General features: G+C 37.6%; 1 protein-coding gene across 5 annotated transcripts in view; it reads left to right on the forward strand.

The window, feature by feature from the left end:
- RBM33 (RNA binding motif protein 33) overlaps positions 1 to 19,569 on the forward strand; it is a 103,445-nt gene that overhangs the window by 35,384 nt on the left and 48,492 nt on the right. For 4 of the 5 annotated variants that reach the window (XM_074551623.1, XM_074551698.1, XM_074551820.1 and 1 more), the window contains exons 9-10: positions 1,827 to 1,983; positions 7,649 to 7,707. In XM_074551623.1, the coding sequence (XP_074407724.1) occupies positions 1,827 to 1,983; positions 7,649 to 7,707 (216 nt within the window). Of the gene's footprint in view, positions 1 to 1,679; positions 1,984 to 7,648; positions 7,708 to 19,569 lie in introns of all 5 variants that reach the window. The other variant, XM_074551563.1, reaches the window with a different exon arrangement.

Genomic DNA, 19,569 nt, shown 5'->3' on the forward strand with positions numbered 1-19,569 from the left:
GCAGTGTGGGCTTTGTGTGATGTGATGATTGCCAAGTATGTGCTTAGTCCTGTTACTGGCTTCACCTTGAGCAATCTCAAGACCTCCAAATGAAAAGTGCATTTTGACTGATGAGTCATAATCAGACTTAACTGCTGGTTTGCATGAGGATGGAGGAAAAACTGAATTCCTCTGAAAAGTCTGCATGCAACATAGAAACATATTCAATCCTCCATTATTTATAATAATGTAATTTAAAAAATATGATTTAGTAAAATGCTTCTTGGCTTCTGTCAAGGTAATGTTTTTGCTGATACTTCTTTGAAAAATCTATTTACATATAAGCTATGCTACCTTATGGAGGTGAATAAAACCCTAGGACAGTAATCAGCACTTCACTGCTAGATACGTTATTATTTTGGGATTTCAAATGAAATTTAGCTTTGTTACTACTTTCTGTTTCTCTGCTGTGCTTTGTATCACAATATTAAGGCTTTACTTTTCCCATCAAAAAAACCTTACAAAAACCAAAACCATCTCCAGCAAGTGATCAAGAGGTCAACGCTTATTTTTGTTCACTGTCATAAAATATACTGGAAGCTGAGATTGTAGAACAAAGTCTTTATGTATCTTTGCAGGACAAGATCATCTGTGTTAAAACAAAGGTGATTTTTTCCAACAGCAGTAAGTAGCTGCTGGTCACTAGCAGGAGTCAGTGGATATCTCAGTGCTTGAGAGCCCTGCAGTAGTAAATTTTGTGCTTTTTAAGCAGTGAAGGTTGAATATTTTTTTCTGTTTTGCTGCAGTCATTGCAAGCTATTTTGATTTTAAGTGTAAATATTTTTGTGTTCATCACAGTGTCTTTTTGTGCATACTATGTAGCTGCTTTGCTTTATGTACCCTGAAAGAAACAAGAAACAGTCTGTCACACCTTTGTTGCTAAAAGGTTGCCTCCTTGGGCCTCTTCTTGCACTGCCTATTGGAAGTTGCTGGTGTAGGACTGAGATCTAGTAACAGTGACTTGAGAGGCAGAAGAATGTCTCTGAGAAGAGACACTATTTTTTTTATTATCACTGATTCTGACCATTTGTTTCTAGGAGTTGAGCAGCAAGAGACTTTCTTCTATGTTTGGAAGGAGACCTTTGAAATATATCTTCAAATTAGTTTTTTCTTCAAGCAGTATAGATAGGTGTGCTGCACTGATATTAAAGAATATTTGAATTTGTGCTGCACTGATGCCTGAATTTGTATTTTAACTTTTGTTGCTAGTGCTAGGTCTGTTATCTGAGAGAGACTCTTGTATACATGAGAGAAGAGGTAGTGGATTTGTTGTGGTACTAGGATTCAGATTTCTAGTGATCTCCACATAAACCTTATTGCAGTTAATAACACTGACCTATGCAGAGCCCTGACTACATATGAAACCAGACAGTTTCATTGTTAAAAATGAGTGAATATGTCTGAATTCCCTGTGCTTCTTTGCTCTTTGTTGCTTTCTTCTTCACATGAATGTTTTTGATTGCTCCTTTGCTTTCCTGTGCTGATGGTTTTCGGTGGATCCAGTTGATTTTAGGGAAAATAAATTTTTTGTTCATAATTGCCCTTAATTGTTCTCCAGAGATGTCTTGGTTTTGTGCTCATTTATGTCAGGATATTTTAACTTTAAAGCCTAGTGACTCTGTTCTTTTGTCTGACTTTAGACTCACTCACAGAGGTTAATTCCAACACACCAGCAACCTGTTATGAGTCTGTTCCAGCAGCAACAGCAGCAGCAGCAACAACAACAGCAACAGCAGCAACAACAGCAGCAGCAGCAGCAACAGTTACAATCTCTGCTTCCTTTACAGCATCAGCATCATTCTTCTCCTCCTCCAGGGCTACATATGCCCCCTCAGATAGAAACACCTCGAATAATGATGACTCCCCCTCCAGTGACCCCCCAGCAGCCGAAGAACATCCACATCAATCCGCATTTCAAGGGGACCGTGGTGACGCCGGTACAAGGTGAGCGAGCTCAGCACCTTGCCAGTCATGCAAGCGTGACTCATCTCATTCTTTGCCAGAGATGGAACAATTTGTTTGTTTATCACTTCATGGAAATGTGCTTCAGGCTGCTGGGTTTTTTTTCTTGAAGCTTGAAACAAATGTTTTGCCTGAAGTAAGACATAATGTTGTTGGACTGTGGCCAGCTGAACAAGCAAAGCCTTTTCAGCTTTTGCCATGTTTGCTATTTTAATGTAAAGCCTGAGAAGAGCATTAAAAATGGAAGCTGAAAAGAGAATGTGCTTTTCAAAAAACAATAAATGTCATTTTTCAAAACTAGGAAAGTACTGCAATTTGTAAATTTTCAGGACTGTCTACCAGTTTCGGTGAGAGGGTACTGAGGTACTTACTCTGTGAAAGATACCAGTTGCTGTCCTTTCTTGACAAGATACATGTTCTCAATTCTCCTTTCCCAAAAGCACATCTGTAATTGTTTTGATTTGCAAATATATGTTTTCTCTAAGTTAACACAAGCATTTGAGCTACATTTTTTAGGGTAGCTCTCAGCAAAGCTGTTTATACTGCTGCTTATTTAGGAAGTGCTTAATCCCAAAGAGGGTTAAAAAAAGATACCTGCATAGCTCTGATTTCTGATTATGTTGGGACAAGACAGACTAAAGAAATACATAAATATTTATACATATTTGCCATTAGGCTTTCTCTATGTTCCCCTTCTTCACATCAGCAGAACTCCAAGCCAGTGCTATCTTTGCTTCATTGATTTGACCAATGAAAAGCAGGAATTTGGCAGGGTAGAATATTGCCAGAGTATAGAGGTCTGTTTTGCTCCTCACATATGGCTTTGTCAGAGTTTATTTTGCTTTTCCCTGTGGTGCTTCTCACAAAATTATGCATCAGGACAGATTATCTGGAAACACTCCAAAAGAATCTTTACTTGTGGATTTGTACCTTCTGTGCATTTTTCTAGCACTACCAAAGTAAGTTACTGTTTAATGAGAAGCAAAATTTGCTTTTAGACTATTCTAGATGCCTTTTCTCTGTCCCTGTGAAACAGTACTAAATCTTTTCTATCTAGGTAAGCAATAATGTGATCATAATCCTGGGAATGGCTACTGAGAGTTTGTGCTTTTGCCTAATGTCAGAAATATCTTAATGTGTTTTCTTCCCTTTGTCTGAGGAGTTTTTTTTTTCACATTGCTGGGCAGCTTCAGGCTTTTCTCAGCTTTACCACTGTCTGTGGCATTGTATCTGTTGCAGGTCTCTTGCTTGATCTTGTTCAGTTTTTCAGTCTTTATGTACATCCTTATTTCCAGAAAGCTGTGTACCTCCTGCAGGTTAGGAAATCTTCAGTATTGGATTTGTAAAGGGGAGGGTGTTTTGGGGTTGTTCAGATCTTAGATCTGCTGACTTTATGTGCACATTCATTTCTTGACTTGTAGAAGTTCAGGTTCTCCTAGACTGAGCAGCCCTGCAGAGTGAGTTGAGATTGTTGAATGGTGTTAAAACCTGCATTCAGCAAGGACATTCTGTGCTCTGTGTATTGATGGCAGCTGCTTCATCTGAAATCCCTTTGTGCCATTCATTTTACTTGGCAAGACTACTGAGTTTTTCTGCTAATAGATGTGCAGCATACTATTAAATATTATCTTTTAAGTCACTGTAGAAATTTCGTCTTCTTGATTAGAGAGCATCTCTTGGAAGCTGAGTCTCCTGCAGTGACTGAGAGTAGGGGCCATCTCAGTCCTAATCTGTAGCAGTACAGTTATGTCACATGAAAGTAAACACTTGCACACATAAGGAAAATGTGAAAATGTGTTGGAAGTTAGGAGCTTTCTGTAGATAAATGAGCATAATTCTAACATCTTCAATGGTTTTTGCATATTAAGGTGAATTTTAAAGCAGTCACTGCAGGCAAGTGGTAGATAGAAATTCCAGTGTAGGAAGTGCTGTTCCAAGCTTCCTCTTAAAAAGTCTTCCTTTAATGCATTTGCTTGAATCCCCAGTAAGCAGAGACTGGTTTGGCACCAAAAGGATGTGTTCCACTTGCAGCCTCATTTCTTTCAGGGTAACAGGAAGGATGAAAGATGAGATTGACTTTGTGTTCTTGACGATGTCCTGCTCCTTGCTGGCTGAACATATTTCCAGATACATGAGAGGCTTTACACATTAGAGAATGCAGTGAGATAGATGCAAAGTTTATTGGGATTCTCTTGTTGAAAATGTGATGCCTGGAAGCTAAAAATGCCATGTCTAGAAGTGCATGATATGCACACTTAGGTTCTGGTAATTTTAATGGTGTGCTGTCATGTTTTAGTGTAGACTGGCATTTTTTCCTCTCTAATTTTATGGCAGGATAAAGCTCACACGCTTCTAATTGTCAGCACCAGGGACACTTTTCCTAAGTGCAGATCATAGAAATACACTTTTTAAACATCTTTTTGGTTTGAGTAAGTCTTGAAATGCTTAGATGTTGTGGTGTGTTGGAGATGTTGTGGTGTGTTGCAATATCCTGTTTTACCTTCTCCCTTCCCCCTCGCCCCTCGCTGAGTGTGCCCTGTCAATCAGGCTAACACACCAGCAAGGCGTCGTGTGATAGGTGACCCTAGTACCTGGAGACCCTGCCCCTTCACCTGGTTGGTGACTCACCTGTCCCCTCCCCTTCCCCTGTCCTGAGCTTATAAAATGTGAATGAGACCATGCGGCTTTGTTCTGTTATCAGCAGTAGCCCAGTGCAGACGTATCTGTGCTCATGGAATAAACATCTGGCTACCTTCTAGCAGAATCCGCTCCCTTCTTTTCTTCACCATCGCCAGAAGCTCTCCCCTGAGGAGAACAGAGTCCTGTCTTGTGCCCCGCTGCACTCTGCCGCCAGCCAAGGTATCTTTGAGGTATAACACCGCAGAGCTGCCTGTGGCCCAGCAGCGAAGGTCAGAACTGGCCTAGGCACCATCTAACTGGTTATATTGGGATACATATTCCAATACTTAGACTGTATCAGTATTTTCTAAAATACACTCAAACCTCCTGTAAATTGCTACAAAATTTTCATGTGAATAAAAAACCATCTATAAGAGCTCTTACTAGACAACCACTTCAGCCTGAAAAGGAGTAGAAACACTGTTGAGGAATCCTGTCATAGGCCTATTCCTTTGATGTTTCAAAGGCAAATCTCTTTACAGTGGCCACCATCTCCCTGCCCAGCCTTGAATCCTGATTTGAAAAAACCAGTAACTTTCAAGTCAGTTTTGTTTCAAATGGATTGCTACCATTTTTTGTCTTTGAAGTTTCATAAATGATTAAGGAGTTGGACTATCAAGCCCCTAAAAGATGAGGCTCTGTGGATGCCTGCTGCAGGTACTGTGCAGTTGGTGTTCAGCTGTGCCTCCTGTGGCATTTGAATCCCATATCTATTATTGTCTTGTCTCATATCTTTTTTTTGTGTCCTATTCTGCAAATTATTTTTGAGTTGTAGGTAGTGATTTTTGCTGAATGTGTGTCCATACTTGAGTATGATCCATTTATTAGTGCAGGACAACTGTACATAGATGCACTGTGAAGTACTGATTTAACCTGTGATAATAGGTGTTGCATTTTTCCCCTTAAATGTTTATACCACCAGTAACTATTTCAGGGATCCTGTGGTGCTGCCAAAATTGACATGAACTAATGAGCAGTTTGTGGCAGCTCACTATGCCATTTACCTTTTGAAAACTGTTTGGTGTCTTGGGAACAATCACGTTGTAATTCTCCTGAATAATCAGTGTGGGAATTGCTTCTTCATCTTTTCCAGTATAGTGTTGGAATTTATAGCAAGAAACAATTTAATCTTCTTAAAATAGTTTCTTACAACATGCTGTGTATTATTTTTGAAACATACTTTTCACACCTATGGAATATTTGACATCAAGTAAATGAGGGCTTGAGACTTCTTTGCTGCTTAAGCAAGTGTCCAAGGATTGAAAGGGCACAGAGTTTGAACTACTATCTTTCATGAGTATTAAATTAATTTGTTGAAAATATATAAATATATGAATTTATATGCTACTGCTGGAGGCAGGATACTGAAATATACTCTTGTTCAGTTGACATTTCTCTACATTTCCCACCTTATGCCATTTTTCTCAGTGCCTCTTTGACCTGTAGTACCTGAACTATTTTAGGACTAGGTCTGTCAAGAGCATCTTACCAATTTTTTTCTGTGTGGCCATGGCTGTTTGATACCAACAGATGTTCATTAGAAGTCAGGATGAAACTCTTGCAGTCATTTTCTGGTGTAATGTGATACAGAGCTTGCTCACAGTCCTCCTGTGCTGAAAGACTACTGCAGTTAGTTTACCCCATCAGTCTCTGAACCAGCAAACCACAAGTACTTAATGAAAGTGGATAGAAGCCAGGCATGGACATGAACTGAAAAAAACCTCACTAATGCATTAGTTCTTGTGCCTTGGTTACCAAGGGAAAAGGGATTTTTGAGGCATCTTAGCCAGCTCTGTGTTGGGAAATGCACCCAACTTCTCTCTCACACTAGAAGCATTTCTTAGCATCTTTCCTGCTCTGAAGTGTAACACAGGAGCTGTCTGCAAAGTCAGTGTTTAACCCTGCCTGGGAAATGTTTCCCTCTCACTTGCAGAAGTGCTAAAAACAAACTGGAGAAGAATCTTACTAAAAGCTTTTAGTAAATGAGCAACCACATTATGTGGTTGGAAATGCTTTATTGAACTTCTCTAGGCCTTTCATTTAATGTGGACATGTTTGTATTTTTTACCACTTACACAACTGTGAGAGTAAATAAAAAGTGCCCTGGAAAATAGAAAACTGTTGTTACACTTTGTATTCGAGATTGGAATATAGGCTCAGTTCCCGGGGTGATCCAGCTGTAGCACTTTGTGCATTTTGTCATACCATTAAGTGAATGTTTTGGGAAATAGCTTTTTGTGCCTAGCATTTCAAAGTGCAGTTGTAAGGGCAAATCATCCATGTTAATCCCCCTGAAATACTACTTTTAGAGGTTATTTTTTCAGGAAAAGGTCTCTTGATTCTTCTTGGTATCTCTGTGCAATCTCTGTCTTTCATCTGAGATCAGCAGTTCTGTGATCACAGTTGCACACACACACCCCACTGTGGTGGCAAGGCCAGACAGACTAAGTAGTTTTTGTGTGCTGTTAATTGCAGCTGCCTGCCTCCTCCTACCCTCGTGAGCAGTGTTTTTTACCAGTTAGTGTCTCTTATGTTCATGCTCCTTGTGGTAGTTTGGTGGTGAGACTGGGAGATGCCTTGGAAACGTTGAGTGTCGTGAAGTTGAGAAGGCAAATTAATCATGTATCCTTCTATAAAACGTGAAATTGTTGTTAGTGTCTCTGTCAGCTTTGTCTAAGGGATGTCTTTGGCTGAATAACTATTCTAGTTTGTCTTCTTGCAACAAGGAGCAATTTAATTCTGGAAAAAAGCAGAACTAAATTATGCAAATTAACTAGGAGAATCCTAATTGCCCTGTTGCATGTTGTAGGGGAGGGAATGGTTGCTCAAAGTTAATTGTGGGAACTGTGACATGTGAGAGTAAAAGTAGCAGATTTTAATCATGGCTTTTTATTGCAAATGCTTTTGGAAATAACTACAACAACTGTTAGGTAAAACAAATGGTGTTAAAAGGTGCTTCTTGTTTCAGTGCCCTTGCTGCCAGTTCCTGCCCAGCCAAGACCTGCTGTAGGACCCCAGAGATTTCCTGTGAGTAGCAGCTGTTTCTTCTTCTCTGATATGGATAAGCATACATTTGCAAGGAAATATTAATATAGCAAATAAAAGCTGTTCTAGTGAAATATAATTTTAAGGATTTGTAAATATTGACAATACACTCTGCAGTTGAAAATGTTTGTTAAAAGCTTAAGGTCAATGGATTTTTGAGAGTAGAATTAATTTTGTTTAACTGTAAAATTGTTGAACCAGTCTCTCCAGTGGGAAAGGCATGAATGCATCTTGTCTTAAGGAGTATGGGCTTCATTTTATTACTCAACTCTTTCTGTATAAATAAAATCCTTATTTTATTTGATATAATAAAAGGCTATTTGAAATAATCCCTAAGCTTAAAAAGCAGTCATATGTATTTATTGTAAAATGCAGCAATCATTTTTATCATTACTAAAGGTATTTCAACACTCTGTTTTTTATGAAAAAAATAGAACTGACATTGCATGACCTTGCTTTCTTTTATGTTTCTAATTTTGAAAACAAACCAGACACTTACCTGCTTCACTAGGTTAATTTCACTTCATAATTATTTTAAACTCTATGAATGGAAAGAGTATGCTTCTGGAACTTTTCTCATCATTTCAGTTTTGTTATACTACATTTCTAGTTGAAATGGTTAGCAGGGTATCAGAATAAGCAAAAGACCTAGGTTGCAATATTACCTAAAATATTTTCAGGTAAAAACGAGTACATTATCCTTCCCAAATATATAAAACACACGAAAAAAATGTTGTGTGCAGTGCTGAAGGAGGAAAATAGATGTCTGAATATCTGTGAACTATCTCTGGCACAGAGATCAGATGTACTGGAAAGAAGCAAATTTCAGAAACCGTCTGTGACTTTTGATTGCGCAGTGCAGACCTGGTTGTTTTTAATGCAGAATATTTTTCATACATGACTTGTGGCTGAGGAATTGTGATAACTGTATTTTGCAGAGAAACAGTCTTTACATTGCTGCATTTCTTCTGTGAAGTCTTAAAAAATTGAGTTGTAAACCCACAGCTTCCTTACGTAAATTCATGTTGTATCCTAAGGAAAATTTTTTGAGCTTTTTTAAAAACTAAAATTATATTGGTTTTCGGAGGAAATAGTTTCTTCACTTTAGTATTATGGGGAGACCTTATTTACATTTTGAAAGAAATTTTAATTGTTATTTTTTATGGAAACAAGTGTCATGCATTTGTTTTTCTTTGATACTAAGTTGATTTGCCAGTAAACACAATTTCGTATGGAAAAGAAATTGGAAGATAAGGAGTATCTGTAAAGGCATTGTAATTGGCATCTTTGAAGTGTGTTTACATCAGCGTAGAAAAATTGGAAATTAATTTTTATTTAAATTGAGTGTGAAATTAGATTTTAGTTCTGTTCACTTTTGGGGTTGCAAGTTGAGAAGTATTACAAACCTAACTGATGTAAATGCAGCAGTTTTTAAAAGGGAATAAAGTAAACTGAACATTTTTGTGTTGGCCCATTGCTCCTTTAGCCTGCAGGAGAAACTTGACTGCTTGCTGTCTTCTTATTTATATTAGCAGTGCACAGAGAAGAGTCAGTATAATTAAATTTTCATAAGGAAGAGGATGAGGAGGGCTGACTTAACTGTGAGGGTCTGGCACTGTCATTTGGTTGCCCTGGTTTTTTTCCTACTTCAGCAGTAAGGTGCTGCATGACCCTGAGAAAGTTGCTTCATCTTTGCATGGCTCACTGGGTTATAAAGTGGACTTCCCCTATGAAGTACTTTATAAATTTTGCATGGGTTATCAGTCATATTAGGATTAGGAATTAAGTGTCACTGTGTACATACCTCATGTTTGTTTTATTAAATGTAGTATGTTAGCTCTTGAGCTGAAGACAAATTTACTTTCTGACTAACGTTTTATCTTGCAGAACTACCTTTTTTGCTGTTACATGTCAGATGCCTTTGTGCTATTATAATTCACTTGTTTATGTATAAATGTTGACTTAAAGCAATGCAGCAGTGGTTAGACAATTCTGACAAGCCATTTGAAAAAGATCAAAGACTTACTCCAGACTATGTACAGTTCATTCAGCCTTTTCTTCATTGTATAAAGAATCTCTGGATATGTAATAACTTGAATTTGCTCTTGTTTTTAAGATTGCATAATCAAAGGATAATAGTTAACTGATTTCTCTGATTGCTTTGCTTCTAAAAGATAGTGGGATTAGAATTAAATATTTGCAATCTGGTTTCTCCTTGAACTTTGAACTGGATGGTTTCTTTTCATTGAATGTGACAGAGGTGGAAACATGAAGAGTAATTAAGTTCCTGCAAGAAGAGATCAGAAGTGGGCAATGCCATAACTGAAGGAAAAATTTATCTCTGAGTTTCTATCTTATCTAGGAGAGAAACCTCTCAGTGCAGAGAGCCTGTGTGCTCCAAATATGGGAAGAACTTCAATCAGAGCTAATCAATTGCCAGTCCTAAATCTATTGGAAACCAGGTGTTGTTAATTTAGGGCTGATGAAATGACTCTGTAACCATGTAATGGTTAATTCTTACAACCTTCTGCAGAAGGATGTAATTGAAGGGTTGAACAAAGTTGTAATGAGCATGTTAACATATGGTGTGAGACCTAAATTATAGGAAATAATGTAGTGCTGTGTCAGGCTAGTGTTGATCAGGACTAAACCTGCTTAGAGTGGGGGCTGATTAAATTCCCTTAATCTTGAATCTCAATTTTAGTATTTCAAGGTAGAGCTCATTGTTCAGTTATTTCTTTCTTAAAACTTAACTCCTGGAGTGTTTAGAGAGGGACTACTGGAAAAGACACAAGGGAATGAATCTGTGTTGTGTGCACAGAGTTATTTTAACACTTAGAGTAATCTTGAATCAAGCAATCAAGTTGTCTTACCTGTTACTCTCTGAGCATTTGAGATGACTTGGTGTGAATGGTGTTGGAGAGCTGTTTGTAGCTGACAAGGACTGAATGAATGGTGCATCTGAGGTGTGCCACAGCTGAGAAACACGGTGCACTTGTGGGATCTGGGAGTTAAGGATGTGAGTTCTGTTTGAATTGCACAGTGCTCGGGGCCATGATTCACAGTAATCCAGTCTGAAAGCATGGTTTGAATTAACCTGGACCTGTGCAAGTGCCAACTACATGTTTTCTTTAAACAGTTTAAAGAATAGATTAAATAACCTCTTTGGCAGAGTCCTTCTGAAGTTCTGGCTTTATCTTCTGCCTTTGCTTTAAAGTTGTTAAGAGGCCTTTTCCAGAGTTCCTGTCCCACTGTCACAGGTGGTATCTCACAAAGTCTACTTTGCAAACTGATCCATTTACAGGAATGTCACAGGAGATTTTATTCACAGACTACTTATATGGCTCTTCTGAACTTTTCATGTGTTTTCTGACCAATTTACTAATTCTTGTGGATGCCCCAGTGCAGGGGAAGGAGCTGGAGGGTTTTATGTTACACAAGAGGGACCACTGTGATTTCTGTCCTTCATCCAGTGTTTGTTATCTTGGCTAATTCCTCTTTCAATTCCTGTGTTCTGTGAAGAGAGATGGGGTAAAACAGAGGAAGAGAAGATTAAATAGAAAATCTTAGAGGTATTTCAAAACACTTTTTATTATATAAATGCTGCTGCTAACTGACTGTTACAGGGGCTAGAGAGTGCATTAGTGAGTGTGAAGCTGGAAGTTAAGGGTTGAAAAAATCTGGACCATCAACTTATCTGAGTCCACCAGCACATTCCAGGTCTGAAATATTACAGTGTTTGCCTGAAGAAAAATGTATAGAAGCTTTTAGCTTCAAACATCATTTATTTAACTTAGGAACACTGAAGTAATACTACATGACGCACAGGTGCAGTATTTTATGGACATAGAGAAGTGGAAGTGTTGTCATGCCCACTTTGGGATGGAATGTGGCAGAGAGAGGGTGTCAGTGTTCTTCAGCCAGAAATTGTGAAGTATCCCTAGCATCCAGATTTGTGGCTGTAGTGTGGGGCATTTGGAGAGAAGAGAGAACTGGGAGACCCTGCTAAAGGCAGAAGAGAGGGATTTCTCAGCCCACAGACACCTTTGGTCAACTTGAGTTTCAGAGCTGAAGTTGGGAACAGTCTGAAGTGGCACTAAGTACAAGATGAAGTGGCACCAGTGTCTACCTGACTAATTTGTGCCAGGAAGGCTTTGCTATTTTTTAATGCACCAAGATTTTCTCTCTTGATAGGACATCTTAGTGCACTGGGTGGGTGTCTTTCAGATAACTCTTGGATTCATGTCTGAAGAAGCTGAATTGTAAAACATAAATCATGTTTTATTTAGTATTTTTAAGACTTTGTCAGGGTGACTCTCTCAGGCCCTTGTGAATAGCCAGTGTTGTATGTCTGTTTTATTCCCAGGGGATTTTGACATTATTTGCTTTTGGAACTTAGGACTTATTTTTAAAATAATCTTTATCTCAAACAATACATTTTTTTCCTTAAGCAGCAAAAACCTTAGTAGACTTTCTTCATGTTCTCATTCAACATGCTTCCACTTGACATCCAGCACATCAGGTGGTGTCTCAAATGGATGATGTGAAGGGTAGTTGACCAGTTTTGGTTAATTTTTCCATCGTTTCTGGAGTCAGTAGTTTGATTTCTGAGTTTTCGAGTGTTGTGTTCCTGGCACTGTTTTTAAGCACTTCTTTATTGATTTCATCTGTGAGAGGTTTTTTAAACAAGTGACTAATCTTTGCTCATAACAGAAGTTGCTGTCCTTCATGGTCAGTTGTTTGAAACATTTCTTTTAAAAAAGCAATATATTAGTGCTATACAAATTAATTGTAAAAGGTACATTACTTATTTTTCCCAGGTGATCCTTGGACTGTCATGGATCACCCCACTGCCATTTTAGCAAACATGGGTTGGCTTAGTGGCATTACAGTGGGCCTGGGTCTGTGGCTGCACCACCTCTTACAGGATTTAGAGGCAGATATTTGCAGTGCTTTTGAAAACAAAACTCCTTGCAAAAGTGTTTGTTTGTTGTGTGTTGTGGGAATTGCAAATAGAGATGGAATTCTTTCCCCGTTTTTTTCAAATTCAATCATGAGTTGCTACATGTGAGTAAGGGTTTTTTAGCAATTGTTAATAACGTGGACTCATAGTCCACATAGTAAGGACAAATTAGAGCCCTGCATCTGACTACAGGCAGTCATTTTAAACTGATATTTAGTAACCTGTACATGTTTGCAGCAGTGCGTATGTAGGAGACAAACTGTTAATGGAAATAAAAAGCCACTTGTGAAAATGATTCTCTTACTTCCTCACAATTATTTTGCTTTAGCTATGGCCTCACCGTAATGAGTAACAGTAAATGAAATTTTCCCTCTATTGCTGTGTAGTAGTGGCAGATCACAGGTAGTGTAGAAAGCATTTTGTTTCCATTTAACAGAATACATGGTATCAGGTGGTGTTGATTGACATTTCTTGGATACTGCTTTACACAGCATTTCATGCAAATCATGTTTGAATGAGACTGCTGCATCAAATTACATTTCTTTCAGATTATAGCCCTTGCAGATGTGAGACAGACTTGTTCAGCAGCTAGCAAAAGGCTTTGGTTTTTAACAGGTACAGTTTTCACAACTTGACTGCAAAGCTCTGTAATTACAGCACTTTAGATAGTGAAGGAATGATGGGCACTTTCTCTTATCAGATCTATAAGTAGTAGCAAGCAAATGCAGCATGAGATCTCTCCAGCTGTCAAGTATTGTCAGGCTGCCATGGAGGGAAAGCAGTTTAAAATGCAGGTGACATAATACCCAACATCCTCCATTTGCTAGTGGGCTTCTGATTAATCACGATTACCATACATTATCATACCATCAAATTTAATCATATCAATGAATTCCCATCTGCAGGAGGAGCAGCAGCAGCTAAACATGATGGTAACAGCTATTAAATAAGAGAGAAATAGCTGGTTTCTAAATGCAGTAACCCTTTAACTTGTCGTGTTGGCTCCTGTGTGCACGTGCTCTGTAGGCAGTAAAATGGAGTAGAAAACTTGTGCATTTATATTTTACTCTCATTTATCTTTCTGTAAGGTGATTGCTGTTTAGCCCAGCCAAGGAGAACCAGTAGTGGAGATTTTTTTCCCCCTGTGTTAATGATGGTAGATTTTCTTCAATCTCAGCTTTAGTACCTGCTAAACACAGAGTCCCAGAGTCCCAGAAGGGCTGAGGTTGATGGGAAGCTCTGGAGGTCCCCTGGTCCATCCCCCTGCTCAAGCAGGGCCACCTGAAGCCAATTGTCCAGGACCATGTGTGGATGGCTTCTGAATATCTCCAAGGATGGTGCAAGTGCTCAGGCGCCCTTACAGTAAAACAGGTTTTGTTTATCCAGATATGTAGGTTGTACTTTGGTTTTTGTATATTTCTCTGAATGAAATGTGAAGCTTTTAAAAAATCCATTGTAAGCAAAGCACTAGCTTTTGTTAGTGCAAAGAGGGAAAAGTATTATGAATGTGCTATTTTGCTGTTAATTAAGCACTGTTAAAGAGTTACTTTACAGAAATCAAGATTTATAAAGAAATCCAGTTAAAATATATACAATCTGCTGAGTACAATACAGTAAGAGTAATCTAGAGCTTAAACACTGAGTAGAGAACTAAAATGTATCTATTATAATACTAGAAAGAATTAGATGATAGTAAAGTTATCTTAAGCTATTTCACGGAGATGAGTAAATGTGCTTTTAAAAGATAACTCAGTACATTTATGTCATCACAATATGAAAAAATAAATCTGTAAACTGGTGTTTGTTCACCTTCTGTGTCTTCAGTTCTTGTTAATTCTTTAGAATGTGAGAGTGAAAATGCTTCATTTTATTATAAAGCAGTAAGTCACTACTGTTACAATAAAATAAGGCAATTCAGAGATATTATGGGTTGACTGTAAAATGATGAAAATATTCAGGTCTTCATACCCAATGCATGAATAGTACTTGCAGGTATGTTGGGAACTCTGAGTATGTAAAGTTCTCACATCAATGTGTTTGTAAGGTCAGTGATGTGCAGAACATCTCAAAAATGAGATTTCCTAACAGAACTAAAAGCCATCAATCCAGTAATTTGCTTACTAAATAATCAGGGTCCTTTTCAAAATCCAGGTTAGCAGCAATTCTCATTTTTGTTTTCTATAAAGTTGTCTGCTTTTTGACTTTTTTTGTAGCAACCTCACCATTTCTTGTTAAAGAGAGAAGCATCATCCCCAGGTCCCATTGAGATTCTGAGATTGTTTTTAAATAAATTGTAACTGCACCTTCAATCTTGGAGTGTGATGTAGGTAGAGATCTTGAATTTGATATTCATTATCCAGTTTAGTTGTAGGCTCAAGTTTTTTCTAATTGTTAGTGACTTGCAGGCCACCAAGATACAAATAAACACCATGATAATATTTCCATGCAGTATTTTCTGCAAAGTCCAAGGGGAAGATCTTACCTCATTAGTTCTGAGAACAGGAGGGGTTCCTAATTCTTTACACATCCATAAAACTGTTTAGCTGTCAGCACAAAATGTATGCAGAAGGATTTTACTGTCTTTCACTAAATGATGATGAAATCCTCGTTTTTCAAGGGGGATTCATTGCTCTAAATGACATCAATGTCTCTTACATTCTTTCCCCAATTTGTTGTGTTGTACTTAACCTTAAAAGTTAGAGGGCATAAAACAAAAATGATCGTGCACTCTTCCACACCCCACTCCTGCAGAGGATTGCAAACTTAAGTGAAACTGAATCTTCCAGATGAATTAGTTTAACAATTTAGTGTTAAAGAACTTCCTTAGGTTTGTGTTTTGGGAGGTGTGGGTTTACTCTTCCCTCAGTCTGTGCAGATTGCAGAAGCTTGTCTGTCACACTATTTCTCATTATGGCCTGTCTCTGCTGGGGGCACTTCCTTCATCCATACCAAATAGACGGATGGGAGTGTGGTTGTTTTGCACATCAGCACTTTAAATTAGGAATTTGAATCTGGAGTTGGGATCTTGTTACCAGTACGTTTTCTCTGTCTGTATTTCATTAAGGACTCTCTGAAGCAGAAGTTCTCCTGTGGAGATGTGGTTGCTTGTGGGCCCATCTGCTCTGGTGCTTCTCTTAGAAACACACTGAAATTGGGACTGGTTTTGTCTCCATTTGCAGCATGAATCTCTTCCTGCTGGATGTGTTGTGGGGATGCCCTGAAACTTGCTGAAAAGGGACACTTTTAGTATATAACAGTTAAAATTTTCAGCTTTAGTCTCCTTAGCTGTTAGGGTTTGTCAGTCTGCTGGGAATACCAATCTCTGTCTGCATTGCCTGTGTTATTTGTTTTAGCTATTTGATCATGAGTTGGTTTAAATAACAGGGGATTCCATGCCTTTCTCTCCTTGCTTGTACTGGTTTACCATGTTGGCTGACATGGAAATTCTACTTTAAGACCCTAAACAGTGAAATCGGGCATTGGTGATTTCCCTACAGATGACCTGGACTTCTGCCTAAGCCTCCAAACACTTTCTTATCTCTTGGAGTTGTGTAGTGTCAGAGAGGAGCTCATCCAAGTTGTGTGGTACATTTTAATATTAAAAATTACTTCCAGTTCAGTTGAGAATATCAACCCATTCTCTGTGACTCAGTGTGCCTGTAGTGCCAGGATCTGTGCAGTCCACAGACTTTAACCACTGCTTGGCTAGTTATGTGTTTTCCCCTCAGAAAATATGTTCCAGAAACTTTGAAAATACTTATGTAGGTAGCATAAAACTGTTGTCTGGACTTTTATGGGCACTCTGAACTTTTTTGTCCATGATTGGCATGAATTCAAGGTGTGTCTTTTATATTAGGTGAGATTTTCCTAAATCTTTTGGGAAAACCATGGTGCTTGTTAGGTTTTATTTCACCTTGATGGACTTAGGTGATTGTTATAGGCATCAGAAAAGCAATACTAGGTCATTGAAACTGTATTTTAAAAGTATCAAAATTAATTTTATAATTACAAATTTCCACGAGTCATTCCTTTCTGTATGCTGTGCAAACTAAAAAAAATACTGTGAAACTTGAAGACCCATATTTCATGGAAGATAGGGATAAGTATTTCTACTTGGAAATTTTTGAACCATATCCAAGATATATGAGCAGGGTTTCCTACACAAGATGATGAAAAGTCAGTTTCTTGCACAGGAGGTAGGCAGTTTAGGAAAGCTTTTCTAAAAGTCTGGGGGCTGCTGAAATAAGAGGATTAACATCTTGTGACAGATGGCTATAGTTTTAATTGTCATAGGTTATAGTGGTCATTATTCTTTGCATTTAAACCATATAAGAAGAATTAACTGAGTGGCCCTGCTTAACTGTCAATGGGATTCTCCTAGTTCTTTGCATTTTAAGTGAGATTAATAAATGAAAACATGTTGTACAGGCAGGGTGTATTTTATTGAAAGATTCATGACGTTTCAATGACATTGTTAAGGTATTTAATTAGTCTCATGAAGAAAGTGGAGTGACCCTTTTAGAGAAGCTGATAAATCATATAATAGCTGTTAGATCCTCTTTATTCCTTGCTTTATAAGATTAACTTTGTGCTAAGCAATTTATGCTAAGTTTTCCCTTTTATTGGTAACCAAAGTTATCTGTGCTTCATGAATAGATTATTGGAGATAACATCATGTAATTAACAAGAGATGCAGAAAAGTAAAAGTACAATTTGTGTAAGAATTGTATGAGAGAAAATGTTAATTTCTTAACTAGGAAGGATATTTAAAGGGATAAAAGGAAGGCAAAATAGTGCAGTTCTTTGAAAGGATTAAAGTAACCTTATCTCGTGTTCTTTCAGAAGGTGGGATTGCATGAGTGTGTGAAAGTCATGTTCAATGAGCTATTCACAACTCTAATGAATTGTAGACACAAGTTTGCATTGCCTTTTTTTTTTCCAAAAGTGATTGATAAGGTGTAGGTTATGCCTTAGCTATACTGAATAACTGAAATTAGTAGAAGGGGAAATTGTACAACATGCAGTTATTCAGAACTGTATAAAAATGTCAGTCTGAAGTGCAGTAAATTATGGTGTGTGGGCGAAAAAGTGGGTACATTTTTTGGTAAGAGTAAACATCACAAAATCAAAGATTTAAGACAAAATACCTGTCAGTAGCACTTCACTGTGGTGTTATCTTCTCCTTTGAACTATTTCTGGAATGTCTGTGATTGTGTTCTCTTAAGAAATCACCACGGAATCCTATTTCCAGTGTAATTTCCTTCTGGACCTCAAGTCCTGTATTCTTATGCACCACCTTTTTTTTCATCTTGAATTTTCAAAATAAAATTGCACAATGGTAAATTAAATTATGGAGTTCAGAGCTTTCCTTAAAAACAGGAAAAGATACTGTTGTTGCTAGGTCAGTCATAGGGACATTTGGTAGCTGGCATGGTAACCATTTCTGCATGAATGTGAACCAACTTTGTGGGATCTCACTGGGAAGGCACATAAATTGTTGTCCTTTCCCTCAGTGTTAGAGTTGGCCCTGAGATGTAGAACCTTGGAGCCATGGCTGATCGTATGAATTCGCAATTTTCTTTTTTTAAGTTGAAACCTGTTAGCTTAAAAATAGGTGTTCTGAACACTGAGTAAAGAAAAAATAAATGTTCTGAACAGTGAGTAAGGAAGTTTCCTGAAAGATTTAATAATGGTGAAGTAATAGTTAAAATGTTTTTTGCAGGGACTCCTGCTGATGTGTGTACTGAATAGTTGGGTGTAATTTGAAACTGTCCGGATAGCAAAACCATGAAAAATGGGAGTAACTACTGTGCATATAAAGATTTATTATGCATCTATGTTACAGTATGCTTATTTTATCAAAAATAGACCATTATGAAACCTGGCTTTTGCACCTGCTCTTCATTAATTTTTGAAGTTAAATAGCTCTGAGTGGTCTTTTCCACCAAATACCAGAGGGCACTTGGGGGTTATTAGCACCAAAGACTTGCTGAATGTAGAGTTTAACATTAATGGTAAAATAACCCACTACTAAAATTGTAGTTTAACTACTGTTAAACACAAAATAACCCCACCAAAAAAACAAGCCCACTCTCAAAAGCTTTAAGCAATGGAGAACTGTTATACTACTTTTTAGGACAATTTGAATTTGACATAAGTAAAAGTGGAAGTGGTAGGACTGTTGTGTTTTTATTGAATTGGAAAAAAAAAGTAATGTCATTTGAGAATAATGGACAAAGACCTCATAATTAGAAAAATACCCATCATAGTTTATGTATTTTCTTTTTTAAAAAGAGCAATGTGTGTCTGGAAGTAGTTAAATGTTAGAGTTTTCACATGGAGTGTGTGATATGAATCAGTTGCACAACTGAATTCCTGTTGGAATTATCCTGGGAGCTTTTTCTGAAGAAAAATCTCAGCAATGTAAGATATGAAAATACAAGCTTCCCCCTCCCTGTTTATACTGTTATTTAGGGCAGAAATTTTTATCTTTAGGGATATAGAAGCAAAGCTGGTTTAGGAAAGAAGTGGAGGTCAGTTTATCATGACTGTAAGAAGGGAAAGAATCAGCCTAATTTATTTTTTTTTAGAAGCAAACATTAGTAATTCGTTTTTCAGCAAATAACAAATGTCTTTGCAATTAATTTTGCATGATTGGCCTTTGGTTATCAGCCAAGAAATGTGATCAGTCATAATTTAGTGGTTTTTCAAAATGTCAGACATTAAGTTAAAATCTGCTCAGCAATCAAATAAGTAGATATTTGTTAGTGAATTTGGAATCTTAAAAAGTGGAAAAAAACCCAGAGTTCTTCACTGCTAGGGACAGAAAAAAAAGAGAGGCCAATAGGAAGAGTTCCAAACTTCAGATATTTCCTTCTTGT

This window comes from Zonotrichia albicollis, chromosome 1 (genome assembly GCF_047830755.1).
Source record: "Zonotrichia albicollis isolate bZonAlb1 chromosome 1, bZonAlb1.hap1, whole genome shotgun sequence".
Taxonomy (NCBI): Eukaryota; Metazoa; Chordata; class Aves; order Passeriformes; family Passerellidae; genus Zonotrichia; species Zonotrichia albicollis.